General features: G+C 40.1%; 1 protein-coding gene and 2 non-coding genes across 3 annotated transcripts in view; 2 read left to right on the top strand and 1 right to left on the bottom strand.

Annotated features, from left to right (window-relative positions):
* hmcn1 (hemicentin 1) overlaps positions 1-26,780 on the bottom strand; it is an 82,599-nt gene that overhangs the window by 26,042 nt on the left and 29,777 nt on the right. The window contains exons 11-42 of the mRNA XM_065955706.1: positions 25,661-25,930; positions 21,153-21,294; positions 20,828-20,955; positions 19,569-19,682; positions 19,258-19,416; positions 17,967-18,158; positions 17,786-17,881; positions 16,766-16,893; positions 16,517-16,661; positions 15,032-15,144; positions 13,939-14,098; positions 12,854-13,019; positions 12,155-12,282; positions 11,588-11,839; positions 11,245-11,340; positions 10,840-11,034; positions 10,576-10,706; positions 9,416-9,563; positions 9,101-9,227; positions 8,106-8,260; positions 7,694-7,972; positions 6,874-7,155; positions 5,451-5,559; positions 5,186-5,355; positions 4,820-4,974; positions 4,206-4,329; positions 3,948-4,049; positions 3,193-3,369; positions 2,871-3,022; positions 2,545-2,668; positions 383-558; positions 65-161 (exon numbers count right to left, since the gene is read on the bottom strand). Coding sequence (XP_065811778.1) covers positions 65-161; positions 383-558; positions 2,545-2,668; positions 2,871-3,022; positions 3,193-3,369; positions 3,948-4,049; positions 4,206-4,329; positions 4,820-4,974; positions 5,186-5,355; positions 5,451-5,559; positions 6,874-7,155; positions 7,694-7,972; positions 8,106-8,260; positions 9,101-9,227; positions 9,416-9,563; positions 10,576-10,706; positions 10,840-11,034; positions 11,245-11,340; positions 11,588-11,839; positions 12,155-12,282; positions 12,854-13,019; positions 13,939-14,098; positions 15,032-15,144; positions 16,517-16,661; positions 16,766-16,893; positions 17,786-17,881; positions 17,967-18,158; positions 19,258-19,416; positions 19,569-19,682; positions 20,828-20,955; positions 21,153-21,294; positions 25,661-25,930 — 4,992 coding nt within the window. The remainder of the gene's footprint in view (positions 1-64; positions 162-382; positions 559-2,544; positions 2,669-2,870; positions 3,023-3,192; positions 3,370-3,947; positions 4,050-4,205; positions 4,330-4,819; positions 4,975-5,185; positions 5,356-5,450; positions 5,560-6,873; positions 7,156-7,693; positions 7,973-8,105; positions 8,261-9,100; positions 9,228-9,415; positions 9,564-10,575; positions 10,707-10,839; positions 11,035-11,244; positions 11,341-11,587; positions 11,840-12,154; positions 12,283-12,853; positions 13,020-13,938; positions 14,099-15,031; positions 15,145-16,516; positions 16,662-16,765; positions 16,894-17,785; positions 17,882-17,966; positions 18,159-19,257; positions 19,417-19,568; positions 19,683-20,827; positions 20,956-21,152; positions 21,295-25,660; positions 25,931-26,780) is intronic.
* On the top strand, positions 4,526-4,607 carry trnas-aga (transfer RNA serine (anticodon AGA)). The gene has a single exon. It is a non-coding gene; the product is annotated as a tRNA-Ser (tRNA).
* On the top strand, positions 5,943-6,024 carry trnas-aga (transfer RNA serine (anticodon AGA)). Its single transcript has one exon. It is a non-coding gene; the product is annotated as a tRNA-Ser (tRNA).

The raw sequence follows: 26,780 nt of genomic DNA, 5'->3' as shown, positions 1-26,780 counted from the left end.
ACCCAAAAGTATTCTTATGAATTGAATAGCAAATAAGTAGAGCCAAACTTTAAGATAAACTTACCCCAGACATTGAGGTTATAGTTCTTCTCTGTTTTGCCGGCAACATTTGTGGCTTGACAGGAATACCTGCCTGAATCCTGCACCTGGGCACTCTCCACCTAGATTCAATGACACATTTTGAGATGTGTTACGGACACTTTAAAATATAAATACAATAAAAAATAGTATTTTGAAGAGTTGAATGATCAAGCCAAGTTTTTCCATCAGAGAGAATCACAGACATTTGAAAGACTAAAAAATGCAATTAAATTCGAAGAACTTTATTTGTCCCTGGGGGGCAATTCAAACAAAAAAAGACACCTCATAGCTCTGGCTTTACCTTGAGCACACTCCCATCAGCTGCGACAGTCAGGCCAGGTTTCCTGAAGAGGGGTCGGCCATCTTTGCGCCAGGACAGAGTAGGTGGAGGGATTGCATCGCTCTGGCAGAGCAGCTCCACTGGAAGACCAAGCATCACCGTGGCGTTCACCTCCTCACCCTTGATGTTGGGCGGTACTGTGACGGACATGAAGCCATGAAGTCAGACATGAAGTTGTTTCTTACATATGAAATAAAATACGTACACAAAACGAGACACATAAGGTACATGATCTTCCAAATTAACGAACCTTAACATTTGCCTGCTAAGCTATTTTAAAATGCTGTTCACTCTGCAGTATTTCTTACACACTCCTGATTTATACAGTGTATTAAATTGGACATCTGGGGCTTTAAAATACTTGTTCTATCTAAGGAAAACCAGCTAATTTGTTTGTTGTAATAACAATCAGAGTACCTTCATCTCCAACAGCTTCATAGAACCTTATCTGCAGAGAAGAGTAATGACTCAGGCACATTTAAGTATCATCTCAACAGTAGATGGGTGTTGCTGACAGAGATCAACTGTATTTCCAAAAGCTTGAATGAGTGCTGGATATGATTTGCACTTGGCGTGAACAGAGGGGAGGCAAACAGTGGAAATGTCTGGAGGTCTCCACCCCTTAGTTTGACAATGTCTGGATTCAAACAGCAGAAGCAGACTTTTAAATTGAACATCTTTTTTAAGTAGCTATTATGTAAATCTGAGAATCTGTTCATCAGTATTTAATGAGCCATGATTTTGGAGTGAATCTGGCCTGGACTAGATAATGACTGCTGACCCCTACGTCCCCCTTCAGTGGGCAGACAAAGCTGAAGTCATTGGAGAAGGACAGAGACAGGCCCTCAGTTCAGTATTTGGCCAGACACAGGAAGCTGCCGGAGAGTGGTAGTAATTACCACAACAAATTCTCCTCTATTTCCACGGACAAGCTCTTTTTGATCTTTCTGAGGAAATGAATCTCATGTGGCTGTTTGTATTCTTCATGCATGTGCTAACACAGACATGCAGGAACAGACACAAGGCTCTACAATCCCCTGTATGTAAACTACTTGTCTCCTGTTTCCTCAGGGACATTAGTTTTGATTGGACTTGTATAACAACTGATCTGCCATCAGGTTCAACTCTGTGTAGGAAACTGACAAGGTTTATTAAAATGTTAAACTCACTCATATCAAACTCACTCTACATACATATTTTTTTGCTTTGAGGCCTTTGTCAAATATTGTTACAGTATAACAACCTATGCTTCTTGCATGCTCTTTTGTAAGACAGAGTACAGTTGGCCAAAGCCGTATCCAGTAAAACAAGTAGTGCAACAAGGAAAAGACATTAGAGTCATGGCCAGGAAGAATTTGTCCTACATACAAGAATTGAACCCATTTTTCAACAGCGCCTGTGGAAAGCTTAACAAATAAATCTAACGTTTTATAACTTCTGTAATGCAAAAATGAATACTTGACTATCGCAACACCAACAGTTCATTTTTATCTCACACCTGGTTTTATTATAAGGGTAAAGCAGCATTTTCTCCCAGCTGATGTAACGCTCAATCTGTTGCCAAAATATACAGAATACCCATAAATACAAAGTTTCCAAATTATTTTATGATAAGGTGTACAAATAACAGCAGATTTTTTTTTTGTTCATTTGACAGTCAGGAACCAGAGAGTTCATGCTTTTCTTGAAGAACTGAATAACCATTTAAAAGCCAATCAAAATAATTAAAAATGAACATTTTCAGTCAGCTAATTCATTGCTGGTGCAAAAAAAGCTGCTGTTTCAGGTTGTGAATATTTACATTCATATTTCATTATACCTTATAATACTGAAGCATGATAATAAAAAGTTCTTGTCTTAGACAGCTACATTTTTAAATATAAGTATTTGCTACTTTAGGTTCTAAACTTTTCCCTAATAGTGAAGATGTTATCATAACAGCAATGTAATTCAAGACAACTAGTATGAGAGCTCTATTAAGAGTTAGACTAAAAATACTACTTTCTAAAACTAAAGAATGTAGCTGTAGGAAATAGGGTGCATAATATGTACAGAATAGTTGCATTTAGATTTATGTACTACGGCTATGTGACTCCGCAGCTGAAAAAGGGTTATTTGCTCACCATAAACTTTCAGGTCGTACTCTCTCTGTTGTTCTCCCCCGGCGTTGACAGCCACACACGTGTACCTGCCTGTATCACTAACTAGTGCACTATTCAGAGACAGCACTCTGCCACCAGACAACACCTGAGAGAGACACAGAAACAGTAAAGGGACTAGAAAATACACACAAACATAGCCATTAAAAAAAGCTAAAGAATAAACAGCATGCATGCCTCTCTTACACATGTTTGACAAAACTCTTGTCATACAGTTATAATTGAATTCTGTTCAAATTATCACCATCTGTAGAGACATTAGGATCATGGTTTGAATAATGTGTAAACACCTGAATGCCATGTGATAAACTTGTAACAGGGCTGCCATCTTTCAGCCATGTGAGGCTGGGCAGAGGAACACCAGTCGCCTCACACTCCAGCTTGGCGGCTTCATTCACCACAACTGTTACCGTACCACCACGGCTGGAGATCACAGGAGGCACTGCAAGAACAAGAAAAGCAAACGATTAACTCAATTGCATTAATGCCCAATCTTTAATATAATTCAATAAAGGCATTTTCATTTAAAGATAAATGTTGTTATGTCTACTAAAATGATTTTGTTAATCAGCAAATCTCTGTTTAATGTAAGTGATGTATAAAGTCACCCACCGTACACCTGCAGGTTGTGGGATATCTCAGCAACTCCAGCCAGGTTGACTGCAACACATCTGTATGTGCCAGCATCAGACAGCTGAGCCCGTTCAATCTCCAGCACCTGGCCACGCTTCAGCATCGTCACTCCAGCTGCACTTGTGAGAGGTCGGCCATCTTTGTACCAAGTGATAGCTGAGGAAGGTCATTTCAAGTGATTTACATAAAGCAAAAAAACCTACCATCAAAAAAGTGACAAAGGTTATCCAATCAACACTTAGACTTTAGAGATGCATCTAATCTCAGATCCTGTGTATATTTGTTTCAGATTCTAGGTGCAAAGAAACTAAAAGGTGCTTTAAAATGTTTTTGTAACCCTCAGAAACGTAGTACAACTTGTAGATGTCCCTCAAGTCTAAAAACGTACTAAAAAACAAAAACTATTTCCAATTTAGTGCTCATTATATCGCAAATTGTTGTAGTGAAACACCTGCTGTAAAATAAAAACAACATCCTAAGTCAAGAGTGTTGAATCACACTGGAATGTGTCTGCTTATCTGTGTTGAACTTGGAAAAGAAGCAGCATGGAGAGATCGTCGCTGCCTGTAGAGAGTCATCTGAGATCAATTTTCCGCTTTTCCATTAATGGCTAAAGATAAAGAATAGAAGGGGTGCAGCCAACTCCAACTCAGCAGCAGCGGTGAGTAAACTACGCCCTGGAGCCTGTGAGTGAGCACAGCAGAATGGAGAAGGAAGTTTGTGAGCCGTCTTACCAGGTAATGGGCTGCCTGTGGCCTTGCACTCCAGCTCAGTGGGGAAGCCTGACAGGATGGTCTGGTTGATGATCACTCCAGAGTTGGGGATACTGGGAGGCTCTGATGGACATATAGAGTGTCACACACAAGAGTTACTATTTTCCATGACAATCTGCTGTCTCCCCCCAATCCCTTGACACCAAAGTGAAGAGAATCATACATATGACAGAGAGCTGGAAGCGACTGAGACAAGGTGCAGAAACAGGAGAGAGTTACCATGGACACTGAGCCGTATGTGCTGCTCAGTTTCCCCGGCTGCATTTGTGGCCAAACAGGTGTATTTCCCAGAATCCTCAAGTCTTGCCTCTTTGACCTTTAGCATTCTGCCTGCTGACTCAAGCTGTGAGAGACACAAGTACAAACACAGAAAGGACGCAGGAAAGTCAGACTGGTTTCTACTTTTCATGTTGAAATGATTAGCTTTTTACATTTCAGAATAAATCTTTTAGTTTGAGAGAGACATTGTGCTGTAACGGCAACATCACAGAGCTACACACAGCAGTCAAAGAAATTGTGTGTTGGACAGTGCAATAAGAGTTGTCGTGGCCGAGTGGTTAAGGCGATGGACTAGAAATCCATTGGGGTCTCCCCGCGCAGGTTCGAATCCTGCCGACAACGGCTCAGTGCTTTTTCAGCTGTAGTAAGATGAGATAACAAATCTCCAGAAATAGACACAGATACCAGACAGGTCAACGAAATGGAATTAAACAGCAGATTTAAGAGGAGTTGAGCGGGCTGTGACATTGCAGGCATTAAGATGATCATCAGAGTTATGGTAAGGCTCAAGAGGTCCATAAGTAAATAAATACTCAGTCAATCAGGCAACCAACCTTAACGTGCCCCCGTGTTGTGTCCACGGGTCGACCATCTTTAAGCCATGTAATACTGGGAGGAGGAATGCCACTGGAGATGCACTCCAGACTGATTTGCTTGTTTAGAACCACTGAACGCTCAGCAGGCCCGGCGGTACGAATGGATGGAGGCACTGGAGTGATGAAGAGGACAGAGTTATTCCTACAAGACATTGCAACAGAACATTTGGAAAAAGAGAGGCACAACAAATATGTAGAGAAGTATTTACCCAAAGTGGGGGAGTCCCTGTAGCATGCATAGAAAGCATAGATTACATCTATCTGAATTTGGAGTGTACAAAAAGCAAAAAACCATAATAATAAAACTTTTTTTTTTTTTTTTACCATGGACGACCACGTTGAAGTCCCTCTCATGGTCGCCGGCTTCATTAGTGGCAACACACTGAAACCGAGCCGTGTCAGAGACCTGAGCCCGGGAAACGATCAGCCGTCGACCGCTTGCTCCCACCCGCAGCCCCTCACCCTGTCTGACCAGTTTTCCATCTTTATACCACCTGGGAAATAAGTGATTTAACTGTGAGTGAGGGTGTGTGTATGCTTGTGTGTTTAAGTCTGTTTTATCTGTATCCATGAGAGAGAGAGCTCTTACGTGATGGCCGGTGCAGGTGTTCCAGTGGCGTGACACTCCAGCTCCAAAGGGCTGTTGATTATCACTGTGCTGTCTGTCACGTCATCAGATCCATCAATGAAAGGAGGAACTACAATAAAAAAATACAAATCTCCATTAACTTTTAAAGTATCATTTCACTTTATTGTATGCTGGACATGTTGGAAATTTTAATATCCATCCCCTTAAATTGTATTATTTTCACATTTGTATCTATTTCTGCTGCTGATAGTTAAAAAGATAAGTGAAATATCATGAGGGCAGTGAGGTTAAATTTCCTGCCTGGGGTCTCTTCTGCTCTGAAGTGTTTTAAGCTCAATTTTCATGTATTTGTGAGGAGTTCTGTGACTATTTTGTCAGACATGCAAAGCCACAGTGAGACAGCAGATGTCTGCTTCCCATGTGGAATGCACACATGGCGGAGATAGCGACAGACTCAGCAGAAAGATTGGAGTCAGGTCAGGTTACACATGTGTTGTCGTGGCCGAGTGGTTAAGGCGATGGACTAGAAATCCATTGGGGTCTCCCCGCGCAGGTTCGAATCCTGCCGACAACGACACAGAGCTTTTCAAGCTGTCACTCATTGTTGATGACTAAACAGAAAAGTGATTAGGTTTGGACAAAGATATACTAGGGGGGGCATTTCCAGGTAGAGGTGTCTTGAAAACAACCATAAGAATGCACCATTATTTCCCCTCGCATTTACAAATTAACATTGTGGAAGAGTAGAAACACATTCGCTAATAACGTTTTCTGACAACACAAAAGAGTCCTCCTCCTCCAGGTCAGTCACTGATTCATGACATGGCTTAAGTTGCTGGGATCAGAATGAGTTCTCATTAAATGTTATGCCTCTTGCCACATATAAAACACTTGCAGTTCGGTGGCCTCTTAAGATACCGACCTTCTACATAGTGACCTTCTACATAGTGATTTCTCTCTGACATGATATACCTGGTTTGGGCTCATTCAAATAATTGACCTCAGTTTTAATTATTATTTTCAAATTAAAATTTCTTTGTAAATTTGGCCCATGCTGAGAGATAAACTTCATGCTTAGATTGTCATCATGTACATTATAGGGAGATAAATATATCTTTGTTTTCATTGTGAAAAACGTTTGTGTCAAACTACCACGATAACTTAAATTAACTACTATTCAGGTCAAACAAATAAACCACTGCGGAAAGTACAAGACGTCTGGCTGGACTTAAGAATGATTATATTGCCCAAATGCATGCACACAGACATATAACACACGAGCTTAATTTTTTCTATAATTTATATTTTCTTTTTAAGAAGGCAGGGCATTTTGGGATGTGTATTCCCATCACTTTTTGTTCATTTGGGTCTGCCAGAAAAGGTTAAACCAGTCTGAAGGGTAACATTTTGAGTTTTACTTTACCTAAAACTCTGACGTCGTATTTGACCTCCTTCTCTCCAGCGATGCTCGTTGCCACACAGATGTACCGTCCTGAGTCAGACACCGTGGCTGACATGATTTCTATTTTACTCCCCTGTTCGAGAACACGGACACTTTCACCATGACGCACAGGAACTCCATCCTTCAGCCAGGTGAGGGAGGGGGGAGGGTGCCCGCCTGCATCACACTCCAGGATCAGAGACTTACTGAGGACTACTTTCCTCTCTGTCAGCCCGTCATCCCCCCCTGCAATGGTGGGTGGCACTGAGGGGGGCAGGGAAGGAAGAAAACAAAAGAAAAGTTAGAGCTTCAGGCACTTAGCTCATCTCTCGTAACATTTGACATTCAAGGGTTTTATCAGCCAATGACTTCTATAATTGCTTTATGCTTAAAGCCAATTGAATCTATTGTGTGCTCTTCAGGGACCAAGGGTTGTTTTGTAATTCAGTTGTTTACTGACTCTCCACAGCTGTTGGATATTATTGTTGACTGCCACAAATGTCTTGTGTTAGTGAGTGTAGCCAAATGCCTTGAAGCTCAGATTAATTCAATAAAAAGCTTCAGAGCTCAGCACATATGTGAAAGATTGCAAATGTAGAGACAATGGGGGATCAAGGTCAGAGATTTCTTCACTTCCTACAATTTGAAACGCTGATTGATTAAGAAAATCGTGTTATATACATACTATACTATCATATACTATCTATATGAAAAATCACAAGTCTCTGTAAGCATGTTTTGCTGGCATGCGAAATAATGAGCAATAAAAATGTCTGTGGATTATCAGGTGTTCAGTTCTTACAGTAGACATCCAGTTCAAAGCTCTTCTCAGCTCTGCCGGCCACACTCATCACCTTGCAGGTGAACAGGCCGGCATCAGACGCCTGCACCCGTGGGATCTTCAGGTAGCGACCCCTCTCGACGTACTGAGCCTGCCGGTTGGACAGGATGGCCTCACCATTTCGGTACCAGGTGATGCTGGGACTTGGCACTCCACGAGCCTCACACTCCAGTGAAACTACATTATCCAGCAGGGCGGTGACATCTGACGTTATGTTACCACCTTTGATGGAGGGGGGCACTGCAAATGACAAACAAATGATACAATCTAAAATGAATGGAGCTAAATGTGGTCAACTTGGGCGTGGAAACATATCCATGTATGTATAAGAGAGGTAGTCTTCTCTGTAGGATGTGTAAAAATCCACACTCACCGTAGACACTGAGGTTGAAGTCCTTGGTCTGTTTGCCGGCTGTGTTCATAACACTGCACTGGTAGCGGGCTTTGTCTCCAAGACGTGCACTTTTTATCCTCAAAACCTGCCCCCTGTTTGTGACCTCTAGGTTGGGATCACCAAGAAACACCAGCCTAAAAACAAAAATGTAACTCAGTTTAATCAGTTTGTTTAAAACACTAAATACTCTAACGTTAATGTGAGTGGTAAATGGACTTGAGCTTGTATAGCGCTTTTCTAGACTGCTGACTAGTCAAAGCACTTTTATACCACACGTCACACCTACACATTCACACACTGATGGCAGTGGTTGCTGTGTAGTGAGACCTTCAGAAGTAACCAATCCCATTCATACACCGCTGACGAAGCAGCAGGAGCAACTTGGAGTAAAGTGTCTTGCCCAAGGACACATCGGACATGTTACTGCAGGATCGAACCCTCGACCTTCCGGTTGAGAGACGACGACTGTACCAACTGAGCCACATTGAATCCTCGCACTGCTTGACTGCAACTGCTATAATTAACATTATCGGTCGTCCCTATATTATTTTATTATTAGTCACAAGTTTTTAATGCTAATATTAGAACTGTTGACTTCAGCTGTATTCACTTATTTGCTATTCCTGCTACTCGTACTTTTACCATTATTATTGCCATTGTAGCCAAAAAATCTGAATCATCTGTTGCTATTGTTGCTCTGTTCATTTGCCTCTAGCTGACTCTCTCATTCTCTTTCCAATTTTGAAGTCTAACACAGTCGTGGCAGATGGCTTTGCAACATTCAAACACTCAAACTTGCTAACTGTTGCCAAGCCTTTTGCTCATGGTGGATTTATGTTTTGTCTCTGTAAATATTATAACAAAGAGAACAGTGTAGCCCTACTCTTTTAGTAAAGTATCTTGATATAACATATTTTATGAATGCTGCTTTACAATTAAACATGTATTCATTGATTATCCTTGGAGTCACTTACTTTCTGTCTTTGTACCACTGGATCGTAGGAAAGGGAACTCCGTGCACCTTGCACTCCAGACTGATCTCCTGTTTGACGATGGCAGAAATATCTTGAGAAGAGCTTGACCCTTCAATGATTGGTGGAACTTGAGCAAAGAAAGAGAGTATCAATGTTTATAAGCTGACTGCTCATCAGAATGGTCAAATAAGAAAGCTAGAGAGTATTAGTCCAATTTAAGGCTTCTTTTATGGTTTGTAAGGGTTAAAAGTCCACAAGTCTTTACACAGCTGTAATTCAATTTTCAGCAGGAAACCACCCACTTCCCTTACTCACCCAGAACATCCACTAAGAAGTCTTTTTCTGTGCTGCCAGCGATGTTGATGGCTTTACAGCTGTAGCTGCCTGCGTCCGTCATGGCAGCCTTTAACAGTTTCAGGGTTTTTCCCATTTCGAGAATCTGGATGTTGTTATTAGCAACCACCTGTTGATCAGCATAGAAAGGCAATCAGATATGAATTATTTTATACCAACAAAGCAACTATTAAGTTTAATGCGACACATATAGGTATAGAGATTTCAAATAAAACAGCTAGAGCTGAAGCAGAATTAAAAGCAAACACGGATTGAGAGGTAAACAACCATTCAAGGAGAAATGTAATTCTGGAAAGTGCACAACACATGGAAATAGTTGCGTGGAGCTGAGAACCAACAAAGCATCTTTGTTGAGATTGCAAATATTTCGCAGGTTAAAGTAAGCGCTCTGACTTTCCCATCTGTGCTCTGCGGGAAAAGTTAGTCAGACTGCCAAGGGAAAAAAAAAATCAGCCAGGTAACAGGGATGTTACAGCAAAGTGAGTGAAAACTCAGTGTTCTCACATCAAGTAATCATAATTATTCTGTCATTACAGCTTTGAGCATGCTGCCACTGTGGCTCGCCCGGCTGGTTCTGGTTACACAAAGACACATCTGAATACATGCTGTGCTTTAAGGGTTGTTCTCTTAGGCTACGTACCCTGTGATCAGAGGTACAGTTACTCTGTTTTTTCAAGGATTTCATTAATAAATGAAAGCAAAGGTCATTATAACTATTATTATGCATGGAAAGTTTTGTGATCCAATCCTTGTAAATTACATAGTAGACAACAGCTCAAGTGTAGTTTGGGCAAATTATACCTGAGCATGTTACTACATCTCTTTGAAGGTGCCTTTACTATGGGTATACATTCATTTGGTTCGCTTAGTAACCATTCAAATATAAGTTTAGTAAGAGAGCATGGTATAGACATAAGGGCTTATATTGCATGGAAACAACTTATGTCAAGGCTATCAGCTGCCTAGCAACAGTGGAAGCCTTTTTTTTTTTTTACACATTTTTTAAAACATACGCTCAAGATTAAAACTTAATCTTCTAAGGTTTAGAAACATGAAAGAACGATGTGCACTTCTTTGGATAAAATATGTAGTTAGGGTATATCAGAGGGATTTCAACCTACAGGTGTTCCATCTTTGTACCAGGTGATTACAGGGGTTGGACTTCCTGTGACATCACACACCAAGCTGGTGGAATGGCTTAGGACCAACGACACATTTCCTGGCGTTTCGCTTTCACGGAAATTTGGGGGCACTGTGGAGGTGATCAAAGGTGATTATTTAAATGTTGTTTTAGTGGTAGTTCAGTGATATGTCAGCAAATAACTTCGGGCTGATAAACTAATTACAAAGTCCCGTGTCAGAACAAAAGAAAATCAGTCAATCACCATTGACTTTGAGCTGGTACTTCCTCTCAGTGGATCCAGCATCATTGGCAGCAGCACACACATATTCACCATTGTCCAGCGGAGACAGAGAGGCAAGAATCAACAGCGTGCCATCCTCAAGGATGGACACACCAGGCTCATTACCCGTCAACTCCTGGCCATTACGCATCCAACGAATCACTGGCTTAGGAAGACCTGGAAGAGAAAAGAACACAGGGACAAAAATGTATATACTTACCAAATGACTGTCAATACTGCCAGAATGATTTCAATTCTTTTACTATCTTTGTCTCACTGAAAATCACTTTTGGTAGGAGTCAAGAAAGTTGTTTTTCCTACATAAGGAAAAAGTGGTCAACTACTTATTCATAATATAAAGGGGGGGGTGGAACATTTTCCATTTACCTTTGGCAGGGCAGGGGAATGCAATACGCTGGTTTGCAACTCTCTCCTGCAGGGGCCTATTGAAGGGGGGTTCCAATACCTCCACCACAGGGGGCACTGAGAATGCACAAAGTCAAGATCAATAAAAAAAATACATATTTTAACACACAAAAAGCCTTTGTAACAGTCTAAGTTAAAATCATTTTTTAAAAATCCAATCAGTCTTATAAAAAGAAACAAATTGCCACTTTTTTCTTTCCTTTGGTTTTATTGAAATCAAACTGAAATGTAGACTGTGAAAGAAAAACACGTATGTGTAAACTCAGTGCAAGCCTGTGTGATAAAGACATAGACTGAAACCAACCTTGCACTAGAACCCGAACTCGAGCCTCGTCTCTGCCTGCAATGTTAGTGGCTGTGCAGGTGTAAGTTCCTTCATCCACTAAGCCCACGTTCTTCAATGCCAGACTGCCGTCAGGGGAAACTGGGTACGTCTTGCCATCCTTGGTCCAGGTGAGTGTAGGCTCTGGGACCCCTTTCACCACACAGGGCAGCTCCACAGGGTGACCCACTTGTATCTTCATTACTCTTGGGCCAGCCTGGATACTGGGGGGCACTGCAGCAGATATGACAGAGGGGTCAGAGACAACAGGCTTCAGAGCATTATGTGTACTTGTATATATTTTATGACGCAGCATGTTGGCCTGGAAGCTTATTTGCTGCTACCATTCAGTGAATATAGAATCTAATCCAAAATTAAAGTATGTCTAAACTTCAACTCTGATCAAAATCACTGCACACGTCATCATTTTACCTTTTAACCATATCTAAAGACAAATTCCAACATTTATGACAGACAAAACTCGCTTAATCAGCAGAAATTCATGATCATTACAGAATCTTTGTACATAGTTATGATATTCTCACTCACCCAACACACTCAGCTCAACGTATTGTGTTAGGTTTCCAGCAATATTGGAGGCAACACACACATAAAGTCCACCGTCTGACACTCTGGTCTCTGAGATCTTCATGGAGCCCGAGGGAAGCTGAGTGTGCCTGAGAGAAAAACATAAACAGAAATAAAGTGTGAGAAGTGAGATTCACAATAACTTCTGCATAGCTTCAAAATTAAAAAAAAAGAATACACACACGCTGACTTTTTTTCCACTCAAAGTCTTAAGTCATTTCTGTTAAATGATAGTCTGGTAATTCTTACTAATCCTCCATCAACCATAATTACAGCTCCTGTGGCAGACGCACAGTAGCTAAAACAGATCACAGAGGAGAGAGTGATTACTCGGTTATCCTATAAAACCACAAACTATACCTTGAGGCTATGAGCAGTGCATAGACTGCACAGCAATGTAGAGAGAAGGAGGTTGCCTTAGTCATTGAGGCATTTGAAAAACCACCTATCTCTTTTCTACTTTGAGGTTTCATCCAGGGTAATACGATGTGACCACATTATCCATGGTTGAGGGAAAATATTATTAATTGGGGTGCATTTTAAGGCAGCAAATTAGTTGTCTGTGTCTCGGAAAATACATGTGCCTGTAATGAAAAATGGTCCTCCAGCTGTGTTAAAAGGGCCGTTATTCTACCAGCATGAGTACTGGATGTGGTCTACCTGGGAGAGAAAGGGGAGATGAGCTGCCTCTCCTTGGCCCAGCTGATAGTGGGAGGTGGGACACTGCTGACCTCACAGGGCAAGATGGCGTCCTCACCCTCAATCACTGACATTTTCATCGGGTCAGCTGAGCCTCCAACGTCGACAGCATTTGACCTGGGTCGGACTGTTCATACATACATGGGCAGATAGACAAAGAGACAGAGATTCAATGTACAGCGTTATGAGACATATACTTGCCATTTTCAGTCAATGTTTAATTGAAGCATGAAAATGTAAAGAGTTCAGATATATAAAATGGAATGTTTTAGTTCATTTTGATAGAACTGCACCAACTGCATGCGTGTTTTTACTTATTTGCCATTGCTTCTCATTTTCACATGTCAAAAATGTCCCAAAGGCCTTTATCCTACTTATTCTCTTGGAGCGACAAACTTTTCAGTCAGTCTTTATGTTGTTTTAGTTAGGGATAATCAATCAAAAGTCATTTTTGGTCAACGTGATGGATAATTGTGCTAGGGATAAACTTTTGCCTATTTATTGCTGTCAGTCAGGAAGCTGCACTTTGTTCTGTTTTTCACCAAACAATATAGAAGATCTCTGTCTGACCCTTTTCTGGAAACCATCTTCATCTCCTTCATCAATAAACACAAAAGACTGCAAGGAAAATTCAGATAATGACAAGCTGAGGTATTCCAGCTTTGGCCACTTTCACACTGAGGGATAACGAGCATTACAGTTAGTGATTGCTGATGTCATTTTGAAAAGCAGATAATAATGTAATTGAAGACACTTGATCAGCACTTGAACAAAGTAAACCAATTTAATTTGAAAGACTTTGCCAAAAATGTGGATATCAGCTTCTGTTTTGCAGTGAAATCATTTTCTTACAAATTCCCTGCAGCCTCATAACTTATTAGATAGTCTGTCAGCTGGAAGATGCTGTTAGACTTCTTTTCAGGGATCAAAGCAATAACAACAGAGTCCCAGACTTGATTCAGCAATAGTTCATCATATTCAAAATAAAGCATCTCCCTCATCTTTGTACAGACCTCATCAAGCCTTTAACCAAATGTGAGGTTTACCATAGACAGTGACTTGGACCTTCTTGGAGGCGTAGCCGGCAGCATTGGTAGCTGTGCAGATGAACTCTCCAGTCTCATTTCCAGAGGGGGAGGCGATGAAGAGGCTGCCATCAGAATCCAGGGAGAAAGATGGACCACCCAAGTACAGAAGTTCTCCTCCCTACAAAACAAATCACAGCAGGGAAAGGGCAGAGGCCAGAGTCAAGTTCATTAACTCCACCTTATTAACACTTGACATCTTGACATGGTACTCACGGTAAGAGGTGGGATTTGTGGTTTGACCCACTTAATGTTTGTGAATTTATGATTTGCTTTTATGTGTCCTGCTGCTGAAGAAGAAGTCTAAAGTAGTTATACAATCCAACTAGCCGTGACTCAAATAAGTGATGTCATAGCATCAGGATTGTGTCATCTCTGGACTGTCCTCTTGGATCTGGCATACTTAACTTATCTTGACTTGACTGATGTTCTACAGAACAGCAGAGGAATCAGAAGGAATCAAATCTCAACAGCTGTTATAAAACTTAGCACGCTTTGGTTTCACATGTCCCCGAAGCCCTGTTCACTTTAACAGCATGATTTTTACAACTCAGAGAAACTACAGTAAAAGATGGAAAAAGGAGGGACCGTTCACATACACACAGGTTTATAAAACACACTAGCACACATTTTAAGATTCGGCACTCAGTGCAGGCCAATGGACACAGGTAAGGGCGATTTTATGGTGCAGCACGAGGCAGACACATGTATCCTAATACAGGAATTTCTTCTTACGTGCTATTGTGTTAACAGACCAACCAATATGACTGTTTTGTGCTCAAGCTATGACACAACTCTGACTGTAAATAAAAAATAACTAAAGTATATTTGTGAGTCAAGACACAATAAAATGCCTGTTGAATATTTAAACCATCACACAGAAGTTATGACTTTGGGATGGCATGGATTTACTTACTTTGGCAGGAGAGCTTTTTTAAGTACAGCATGTTCTGGAGTCTCTAGTGAGGTATGGCCAGAATAATATGCAACATGAGCAATGTTGGCCGTAATACCAACTACCTGAACTCGCTTTAAACTTATGGAGTGTACACACCTTGGCCCAGGTGATTTCAGGGGCGGGTACTCCACTGGCACGGCACGGCAGAGTGATCGGTGTACCCTCGATCGTGCTGAACACCTGAGGACCATGCTGAATGGTAGGAATCACTGGACAAATAAGAAAGAGATAAGATACAGTCAGTCATAAGTGTTTCTTTTGTGTACATACTTGAATCCATCCACAGAACACTTTTGGTTTGGTTGTTACTGTATCATGCCACTTTCATGTTGCATGTGGCACTTGGAGAATTGAATGCATTCAGTAGAGATTTTGTTTCATATTCTTGTCCTTTTCTGCTCTCAACATCTGTATTGTTTGTATTGTTTGTAATGACTCCCGGAAATCTGCAGAAAATATTAACCCTTGGAGGCTTGGATCATCTTCTTGTAAATGAAGATTTTGATTTAAGTAAACAATAAAATAACACATTGTGTAATCAATACATTTAGCAAGGTTGTCTTTTCTCTGCACTCTACATTAGTGCTTCACTTTATGTCTGAATTATGGAAGGCATGTCTTCTTACTTGTGGTAATGAGAACTTGAACACATGTACATGTGTAAATGCAAATGCTTTGTGTCTTTTACATCTGAAAAGAACATCCTGTGGATGATTCCTATTGGAGTTGGTCAAAACTGGCAAAGACTGCCTTTGTGTAAATGGAGAACACATTTCTCTCTCACTGTGCTCCAAACTCTGCCATTACCCTCAGCTGCTTCTGGTTTTGAAGATAATCCTATTCTTGGAGTTAAGATCTGTAGTGTAAAGGAGACATTTAAGAGGCGCAAGAACAAATGGGTGTTCCCAGTAGAAAAACGTCGTCACACAGTAGAAAAACCACAGGTCATCAATAAAGATAATGACTGCTCAGCTTCATTAACTGTTAGGGATCATTACCTGGCTTCACTAGAAGGAATTAAATTGTTATTCAAATGATTAATTCCCCCTTTGCTTTTCCTACTCTTCGGGGCATTTATATTTTTCCAAATGTTTTGTTCAACAGTTAAGTTATTCCTGTTTATATCAGTTCACCAACTTTAAACAACTGATTGATAACAGATGATTATTTAGTTTGTTTGCATCTCAGAGGACTGTGAATGTTTCTTAACTTACAATATGTGACTTGTAATTTATGTTATTTTTTATATAAAAGAATGCCCTGAGTAACATAGGAGTTCAAGTTCTTTGGCAAATATATTAATATAAACTTGTGCCACATTATTTTCTTGAATTAAACAACTCTATTTTTTTAATAATTCTAATAAATACTGGACAAAGGGACTAAAGGTTATGTGTTGAAATTTCAAGAAAATTGAATTTTGGATCTTATACTTCTCCCTTTTATTAATGGATTGCTGACTTCTGAGTCCAGTTTTAGATGGCCTTCTTGCTACATTACATCTATCAAACCCCACAAGTTACTATAAATAGTTTTCTTTTATATTCTGATCTGTTAAGAGTTGTTTTTTTTGTAATGTACCATATACGTTGACAGTAGTGGTATGGTTGGTTGCCCCAACAACGCTTTCAGCCAAACAGGTGTAATCCCCTGCGTCTTCTAGCCGGACTCTCTCAATATGCAGACTGCCATCCCTCCTCACTGTCACATATTGGTCCGAGGTCACCTGAAAGATTTGTGTGTAAAATTGAAAATCCTGGTTATTTAACTCAGACTGATTGTAAAGACATGGAAACTATCAAACTGTAAATGTCCTCTGTGTTTGCTCACCAAGCCATAGTTGTGCAGCCATTGCCTCTCAGGTAGCGGATTCCCAGCCAATAGCACACAAGGCAAAGTCATCTGCTGGTCCTCGATCACACTGAGCACAGCCGGACTCATGGCAATGACAGGCGAGACTGCAGGCACAGAGCAACAGTTCTATTTACAAAGATATATAGATAAACAACAGAGAAAGGGTGAAAAGAAAGTGTCTAAGATTAAGATTAAGTCCAATTTTGTTGCTCTTGACTTGCACGATTTTTCCAAAGAAGTAACTTTACATGTGCTTCTGTGCTTCTGTGGTTGCGTGTGACTTGTGAGAACAGACCATCATCGGTAGGGAAACGGGGCAGTGGGGCAGTAATACATGTCGTCTGGGTGGGTCTGTTGTTTCTAACCTTTGGCCCACATATGAGAGCTCAGTGTGTGTTTCCACTGTAGAGAACACCGTGAAACAGAAACAGTGGCTAACAAGGCACATGTGTTCAAACATACTTGCTGAAATGTGCTAATGAACTTGCACTTCTGTGGAAAGACTGAGAGGGAAACACTCACACACACACACACACACACACACACACACACACACACACACACACACACACACACACACACACACACACACACAGACACATTCACAAAGTCAAACAGACAGATGTAGGTACTCAAATGGACTGTATGTGTTGTTTTAGAAAATGTACTGGACATTTAAAGGAAATCTCTGAGTAGACATACTCTGAAAAATTGCTTGTTCAGCAAAAGGAAAATTCAGCTTGTGTGAGTGTGTTCAGGAATTTTGATCTCCTCATGGCTACATCTTTGGAGTGAAAAGCATTTCAAGACAGACATGGCTATGTCAGCAGTTAACCCTGACATTACTGCCTTCAAACCATTGTGACTGCAAGACCGCTTTTCTGAAATTATTAATATGTTGATATAATTGAGGATTGAAGAATAATATTTTACAAATCCTGAATGAGAAAGAGAGAAATAGAGAGACAGACATGATTTTTCAAATGATGCACTCACCCAGTCCAGTCACTGTGATTCTGGCCCTGGCCTGGATCCTGCCTAATTGGTTGTGAGCTTCACAGACGTACACCGCCTCATCATCAACCCACAGGTCTGAGATAAAAAAAATAATATATTTAGACCTAACAAACAGTATATACCTGTAATATGTATGCACTTACACAACTAATAAACTTACTGGTGATATGTAGACCTCTGCTGTTCTGTGTGACTGTGCCACGCATGCGTGGCGTGCTGAAAATGGGAATTCCATCCTCTCTCCTCCAGCTGACCTGTGGTTCTGGGTGACCCTCAGTGGAGCAGGGAAGAGTCACATTGGAGCCAATGTCCAGGGCCACATCTGATGGCTCTCGGATGAACGTGGGTGGTGCTAGAACAATTTGAGTTGAGGATGGTGAGGGTCAAAGAGTTTTCGGGATAACCCTTCATCTGTGTTCTATTTACAGACAATTAAACTGTCAAGCACCCATCGGTAATTAACTTATGAAGTGTATGTGCTTGAAGCCCTAAAGTGTTTGTTATCAGAAGTTAAATAATCACATGACAAAGCATTCAAATTTTGAATACTATATTTCTAAATTGTCATATTTCATATAATAAATTTACATTTTATGAGACAGGAATGCTGGTTTAAAACTGGGGGAAAGTATATTTCCCTCCAAGGGGACTTAACAATTAAAAAAGTACATCTATTTAAATTCAGTTAATTTCAGTTAGTTATTTTTAATTGTAATAGTTAAGTTTTTAATACATTTATAAAATACTGAACAGTGAAGGGTTTCATTATGTGTAAATTCAGTGTTAAAAGTTTATAATGCCACAACAAGTGAAATATGAGAACACAGCAGTAATCAGTTTTATAGCTCTCTCTGGGTATGTAACATTTGGTGAGGTCAGTGTTGTTTGTGCATGCTGTGCTGTTGCTGATGTTGTGTGTATAGTTTGTGCTCAGTTAAACAGACATGTATTCACACACCCAAGTAGTTTGAGACACGTTCCGCCCTTTTTTTGGCAAAGGCAGATTTAATTAATCGCACCAAAGAAGTATTTGTGTCATTAACCAGTATGAAGTAGGTTTTACAACAATGTTGAATTTGCTAAAAGTTGCAACAGAGTTCTTAAAATCCGATTAACATAAGCTTCTGTTTGTTTGTTTGTTTTTTCTTTCTGGACAGGTCTTTCTATATAATTTCTGAGAGTTTAGTTTAAGATGTGATAAAGTAACCAAGATGTAAGACAACCTGTTGACATAAGTGTCTTTGATGCATTTCATGATAAAAACTATCTGTTGCAGTCTTACAACACAAGAACAAACAAGCATCAATTCACTTTTAAAAAACCCTTAATTCAATACTGTTGCAGAACATTCACAGCTATGGTAAGGCTACGCAATTCTTTTTTTATTCTGAGTTCATTATACTGTACTGGGATGCCTCTTTTCAAAGTCAAATGTACCCTTTTACTCTCACCTCCTACAGCCAAAGCGATCTTTCCTGACGAGGTGCCAGCAGCATTGACAGCTACACAGGTGTAATCTCCAGCGTCAGCATCCTGAGTCTCCTTGATTATCAGTGTACCTCCTAACATATCAACATCCAAGAGGGATGATGAATGCAGTCGAACGCCCCCTAAAAAATGACAAATAATGCAGCTGTTGAGTGTTGTCAACTTGGTTTAGAAATGTATTTTGGTCAATCCTTTGACGAGAAAAAACTGTTTTCATCAAGAATATGAAAACATGTTTTTTTGGTTGTACTTTGTGTTGCGTCTTAGTTGTTACCTTTGTACCACCAGATCTCCGGTTGTGGGATTCCAGACGCAGAACAGGCCATCACTGTGGTTTCACCAACACTAATGAGAATATCGCTCAAAGCAACTGTCACCACAGGGGATTCTAGAAAAAGGAATATTGTTGAACAACAGACGGAACATCAGTATTGTATAGACAGCAAACTGAAGTGCAGTACATACTTTTTCATTTAGATGGATGTAGTCTCAGTGACATCACCCATTGTTTTTGAAAAAGCTTATTGAAGCCCAAAAATGGCTTTCCCCACGTTAGGAATGCTACCTCAACCTAACGTTTGATCAATTTCGATTTCAACAGGTAAAGATGTGGAGCGGAGGCGGGCCTTAAGCGTAATGGCAAAAAGCTATAATGTGCCTATTTGTCAGTCAGATAACCCAAGCCGCTAATTTAACAGGTTTATGCATAACTCTTTCCATATAATAAGAGGGTTAGTTCTCTGTTTTTTTAGGTGAAGCTAATGGGGAAGGTACCTCAAAACTGCATTTGTTTAAATTGCCACCCAGTGGCGACTCCACTGGTTACGAAAAGAAGTCCTATCTTATTAAACCAGTTTGTAAAGTGAACTTTCCTTTGAGTCTATTTGTGACCTCTGTTAAAATTTCCTGTGAGATTTTATTTTCAATAATCATTTTGAAGTCTGTTTCAATAAAAGAGGATTAACAGTCCCATTGGGAGCAGAAATGTCAATAGAAGAGGATATGCTTAAGGGTATTGCTTACTGGGATTTACCAGTCACTACCATCCAACAAAGGTACAAATCAAAACATATTAACCTTGGCTTCAAAATGTGGTCGTATCTGGCTTTGAATAAAAAGTGTGTAAGGTCAAACCTGCCGCCATTTTCAGTCAGAAGTAGCATTATATCTGTTACAGCAAATTATGAACTTGAGGCCTTAAAGGTGTGCAATAAAACAAATGGATGACATCACAGTGGCAACATCAATATAGTCTATGGTTTGCTCCAGCTGCTGGCCTTTTTGCAGATGTTCCAGTTTTCTTCCCACAGTTTAAGGAGTAGGTTAAGTAATCTGCAACTCTAACTGTAACTCATATGTGTAAATGTACATCTGAAAAGTTTCTGTTTCTGTGTGTTCCTGGTGATGACAGGTGACCTGTCATGGGTATAACCAAGCTACCCCAAATGTTTGCCAAGATTTGCTTGTGGCCTGCACTTCGCTAAATGATAACCATGAAGCCAAAGGATGGCTGCATGTGTATCGAGCACTCACCAGTGTAACTGAGGATTGAAGTCATGGTGTCTGTCCCAGCCTGGTTACTGGCAATGCAGCCATACACTCCTCCATCCTTTTTCTCCATGTTTCTTATAACCAGTGTGCCATCAGGAGTCATTCTGTGTCTAAGCACAGAAAATATACAATTCAGTATTTTTTTTATGGAGTGCTGTTACTGTTATAGTTAGTCAAAAAATACAAATCAAGTTAAACATATGTAACTTTATTTCCAGCATTGGAAACCGTATTTTAGAAAAAAATGTTAAATGTTAAAGTTAAGAAGAGTCCCCCAAACTGTTTACGTATAAGGAGATTAATTGACCTTTTGGATGCCATGATGAAGATGTCATTGTGAGTCCAAACCAGACGTGGTGGAGGATAGCCACTGGCCGAGCATCTGATCCTCACTTCATCTCCTGTTGTAAAGGTTTGGTTTCGTGGCTCTACTGAAACCTTGGGCACCTCTAGAGGAAAAGAGAAGCGATGAAAAAATCAGTTAATATTAAAATAGAGGCACTTGGTTCCCATATTAGAATGATAGCATAAAGGTTAAATGTATTCAGTCAGCACATTTTGAGTCAAGCTTGAGTCAAGTTTGTGAAAGTTAAAATCAAAGCAAAAAAAATCTGTATAAAATTGTTCCAACAGGAGACTGGAGGAGTCAGAGGAGTTACTAAAACTAATTCTGTTTCACAGCATTTCATTCACCATCATTTCCTCTTTATTGGTAAAACAGTGGGGGTTATTGAACCCAGACGCAGAGAAGTTATGAAAACTTTTTTTTATTCAATGGATTCATGATGTGTAACTGAATCCTTCAAGCACGTGTTTTCTCTTTTCTCTTTCCACTGCTTGAACTATCTCCAGTGTCTTAGACCTTGCCAATGTGCAGAAAACCGAGTGTGGGAACTTCTGAATAAAGAGATGGAACACTTTTTCTGTCTTTTTTAGATGACATAGAGGGATTCATTTAGAGGTGTATATATTTGTATGACAAGAAAGGAAGTTACAGCTTGCTGCAGTTGACTAGCTTGACACCCACTGCAACAACTTTTTTTTTATCAGTCATACTCAAATTATTAGTGTAAAAACTACAGAGAATAATACACTGATTTTGCCATTATTGTAGGCATGACTTATAGTTTTTATCATCTGTAGTTTTTTTTTTACAGCTGTCAGTTATGTCTCACTGTCAGTATGTTGTTTGTTTGTCTCTATTCATCTCACTCGATCTGCCCCTCTATCCCACTTTCTGAGCCCATCAAGTTGAAGCAGATGGCTGCTCACCAATCAGTCTGGTTTTGCTCAAGGTTTCTCTCTGTAAAAAGAATGATTTCTCCTTGTACCAAGTGCTATCTCATTAGTGGATTAATATACAGTCTCAGAGCCTGATTCACTAAGAATGGATTAAAGCCACTGATAGATTAAAAAAGGTGCATCATTTGCTCTAGCTATCTGCTCATCATCAAGCTCTAATTCAGGAATCATGTAGCACTAAAGATATTGAGGCTTGCCCCGTGTAGTTTGCTGTTGTTGGGTCTGATGGGGGGGAGAGCTAGGAGGGGAAGAGGAACTTTGTCAGGAGTTATTTTGATGCCAGACTTGAAACATTTTAAATGACTTTAACCGCTTAAAACAAATCTTCCTCTCTGAATGGAGAAAGCAAGCGCAACTCAGAAAGCTCAAGACAGTTTTTGAGTAGCTGACAGCCCCATACTGATGAAATCCCTGATTATATCAATAATAGTAGTGTCAAAGTAATATTCACATACTTTATAAACAGATTATTATTTTTTAAGTCAGCAGCAACAGGTATGGTCTAAACCTGATCTATATGTAAAGAGTCATACTAAACTTTTGTTGTAATTTGAAGCCATAGAAATTAAAGTTGTCATTCCTTGCGACCTTAAACATCCAAAACAGACAGTGTCTTTTGGATGTTTGATGGAAGCCTGAAGTCACAAGTTCAAAGGTTCACACGCCAGTACAGTAGGTGTGAAGGAATGTATTGACTTATCACTCATTCTTCCACTTCAATCATCAGTGATGCCACGTTTTGAAGGAAATACAGCTCATTTAGCGGACACTTATGATTTACAGGCAATACTTTTGATGTATTACAACCTTGACTTGAACAAATTGAAATTCCACCGACTTTCCACCTTGATCCTCACCTTAGTGGCGCCTAAGGCCACACTGTGCTGAATGTATGACCCAGATAGGTCATGTAGGGCCCCATACTGTGTTTATAGCCAAGCCAGGTTCTCTCTAATCGTGCTTCTTCCAGGTTGCAAGGTTACCCAACTCTGAGGGGGGCAGGGACACTCCTGATTTAAGTAACAAAGAGTTCTATAGAGAGTAGACACATTCCGCTCCCTGGACTCAACAGTAGCCGACACGTGTCAGGAAAAAGTTTGTCTTTAGTCATCCCTTCATCACCTGCTCGGCATTCACTCCCAATCATTATGCATCCTGCTTCTTAATTCAACTTCTTATTCTGTGTCTCTTTTGTCCAGAGTCTCTCTACATTCATCTCTAAATCAGATTACATCCACATAATGACTGCTCATTTTACGTGTGCATTTAGTATTTTTACACATGCAATGCATTCTGCACTAAAACTGTAGGGTTGGTTGTGTAACAACAAAAGGACTGCAGAATCATTGCCGGTAATGCCTCTGTTCTCGACCGTCTGACTCTCAAACAAACAAACAAACAAACAAACTCAGGATTTGAATTTTTCATTGTATTTTTGTATTCTGTTCTCACAATAATTATAAAGTAAAAAATTAGATTTAATTTCTGTTACATATTCATAACCACAAGGGCTTCTGTGCTGATACCTCATTGGTTTGACTCTCTTAAAGCTTCTGTGAGGAACTTCCATTTGACAGTAGCACCTCTCTTACTGATCTTTTTTCTGTTTATCTGTAAGAAAGTATTTTCTGATCTTCCTTTTTTTAGCCTTTATTCGAAAAGACAATTGATAGAGTTAGTAACCAGGAAGAGAGAGAGTGGGGTATGTATCATGCATTTAGAAATATTGTCCTTAGAACTCTCTCATTGGTCAAAAGGAAAGACATTAAGTTCTTGGTCTGAATGTCTCTCAGTTGTAGAATCTCTAGCCAGCAGAAGGGAAGGTTACTTGGGGGTGGAGTGGGGGTATCGTCTGTTACCATGGAGGTAAACGAGGGCTTGGCATTTAGTTGTGTATACTGTATGTTCGTTTGTTTTGTTTGTATACACAAACAAAGATAAATATGACGTATATGAATTGTCAACACAGATAAAGTTATCTATCTGCAAACAACTCACACACATGCAAAAAGTTAAGTTGTGTATTTATTTTGACTCGGTTGATAGTTGATACTATGATTATGATCAACGCTCTTCAGAATGTTTATGTATGTAAACACGCTGTCAACTCAATAAAAAGTTGTTCATAAAAAAAGAAGAAATAATAATACTTTATGCAAATGACAATGTTAGCTTTTGAAGGTCGTAAAAAGGCCTCACTATTAATTTCAGTCTGCCTTATAACACTCAAATCTCCTCACAGGAGATTCACAAAAGCCAAGTTGTAAAAACATGTGCATGTACTGGGCAGTATATTGACTTTTAAAATGTGATTATAGTTGATTTTATATCGAGAAATGGTCAGGAAATATCTGTTTTCTAATGTTGTTGACCCACTTCAAAGTGAGACTAATAACTAGGATGACCACGGGGGTGTTTAGGAAACCCCTGAGGGCTTGCTGACAGCTGTTTTTTTACACAGAGATTTAGGAGTTATGAAACACAAAAAAAGAAAAGCAGTGAGACATTTGTTCAAGGAAAGAAGAAGATAAAAAGAAACATGTGAAAAGATGATGTGAAAAAGGACACGCAGGTGAAGGAAATGCAAAAAGAGAAAAATACCCAGTGAGAAAAGGAAAAAGTTGAAGGAACAACTGTGTAACTAATCACTCAGTGAGACGAGCCAAATGACAGAGCTGCCCTCCAAACCTGTCTGCAGCTTTTCAAGCTGTCACTGGGGTTTACCTTGCAGACACCACTCCAAGTTAAATTCACAGCAAGCTTTGCAGTGATTCAAATTTAGGTCAAGTTAAACAGTCAGCTTAATGTGAGGTGGAACGATTTGTTTTTCTTTTTTGCTTTAAAAAAAGAAAAAACCGAGGAATCGAGGAATTTAGTCTTTAGAATTTAGAGGAAAGTACGTAGCATATGGCCTTTGAATTAACTTCTTCAGGGACGGTTTGTTGGATTACAAAGTAAATACTGGATATTCATTTGGACCGATTGAATTATGTCAGAAATGTCCTTGCTGCTCTCACTTCATTCATCCCAGTTCTAACTTTGCTGAAATCTTCACTAAAACCAGGTTTTAGCAGCTGTATTACATCGCCATTTCCCGGCCTGGTGCAGTCCAAAGTTCAGTGGTTTTATACAGATAGCCAGTGATACTCCATCTTTACAACAAAGTGTTCCTGATTCAGTGTCAATGAAGTGCTAGGAACAAGACTATGAGAGCTGTCCAGGGATGGAAAACTCTGTGTAGTTCAGCCTGAGAGTCAGGCATAAATCATTTTCACACATCCTAGAAAGCAATAGGGAGAATTATAGGGGGCTAAGGAGGGGAGGAGGGTGAGGGTGAGGGCACTTGGAAGAAGAGCATGTATTTGTTAAGGAGGTTGTGTTTGCCAATAGTCTTGTGCTCCATAATGTAACTGTTCTATGAAGTTTTATCAACACACACCATTAACAAAATAAAAATTCAACCAAGTTGCTTCAGATTTTTTGCTTAAGCGTATATAAAAACACACTCATCACCTTGCACTGTCAGGTAGATCCGCTCTGCCATCACCCCTCCTTCGTTTATAGCGATGCACTCGTACCAACCCGCGTGATCTGGGCTCACCGAGGACACTTGAAGGGAGAGGTTCGTCAACACGTTCACCCGTGGATCCAGACGGACATCGTGACCTCCTCTCAGCCAGGTGAGGTTAAAGCTGACGGTGCTGACTACGCGGCAGGTGAGGACGGCACGGGAGCCTGGAGACGCAGTTACATTCCCCTCCACTGTGATGGCTGGAGGTGGCTCTGCAGGAGGAGGGAAAAACGATGTCAGCAGCTGGATTAAAAGAAAGAAAAGTTGCTGCTGTCTAGCTGCAGATGATGTAGAGACTTGTATTCCAGTCAAGAGTAACAATGTCCCTAAGAATACTGATTTTCAGGTCCATGATAATTATTTTTAATCAAATGTATTTAAAGCTCGGGCGCGCAGGTGGCGCAATGGTTAGGGCGCGCGTCCCATGTGTTGAGACTCTCGTCTCGAGCGGTAGGCCCGGGTTTGCTTCCACCTGTGGCCCCCTTCCGCATGTCATTCCCCGCTCTCTCTCCCTGGTTTCCGACTCTACCCACTGTCCTCTCTCTGCATTAAAGGCACAAAAAAGCCCCCCCCAAAAAATGTATTTAAAGCTCCTGTGAGGTCTTTTTAGCTAGTCATGAAACACACGGAAATGAAAACTGAATAATTGAAAAAAGTGCACTCTTGACAATTTTGGATTTTTTTTTTTTTTTTATATGGCCAATAGTGAGACTAAAGGTATAAAACATTGTACTTACACACAGATTTCATCTGGTTCAACTATAACATCCTTGCGGTAAAAAAATAATCATCACCAAATAACTGATTACCTCTAGTATGAATATCTGTGAGATGTTTTGTAACATTTATTATTTGTGGAACCAGACGTGATTTCAAGAATGTTTTTTTGTAACTGTGTACATGTATCACAGTATAGGCACCTTACTATTCACTCTAACTTTCTTGGTGCACAGCAAGATACTTATTTACGACCTTCCATGTATTCTCATCTTACATCATAGTTACGGTACGTTGCTTTTCAAACCAAGCACACAGCCCATAGAGCGTAAACCCCATGACATG

Source organism: Labrus bergylta, chromosome 6 (genome assembly GCF_963930695.1).
Source record: "Labrus bergylta chromosome 6, fLabBer1.1, whole genome shotgun sequence".
NCBI lineage: Eukaryota > Metazoa > Chordata > Actinopteri > Labriformes > Labridae > Labrus > Labrus bergylta.
Note: the sequence above shows the minus strand (reverse complement) of the source record. Positions and strands in the feature narration are given on the sequence as shown.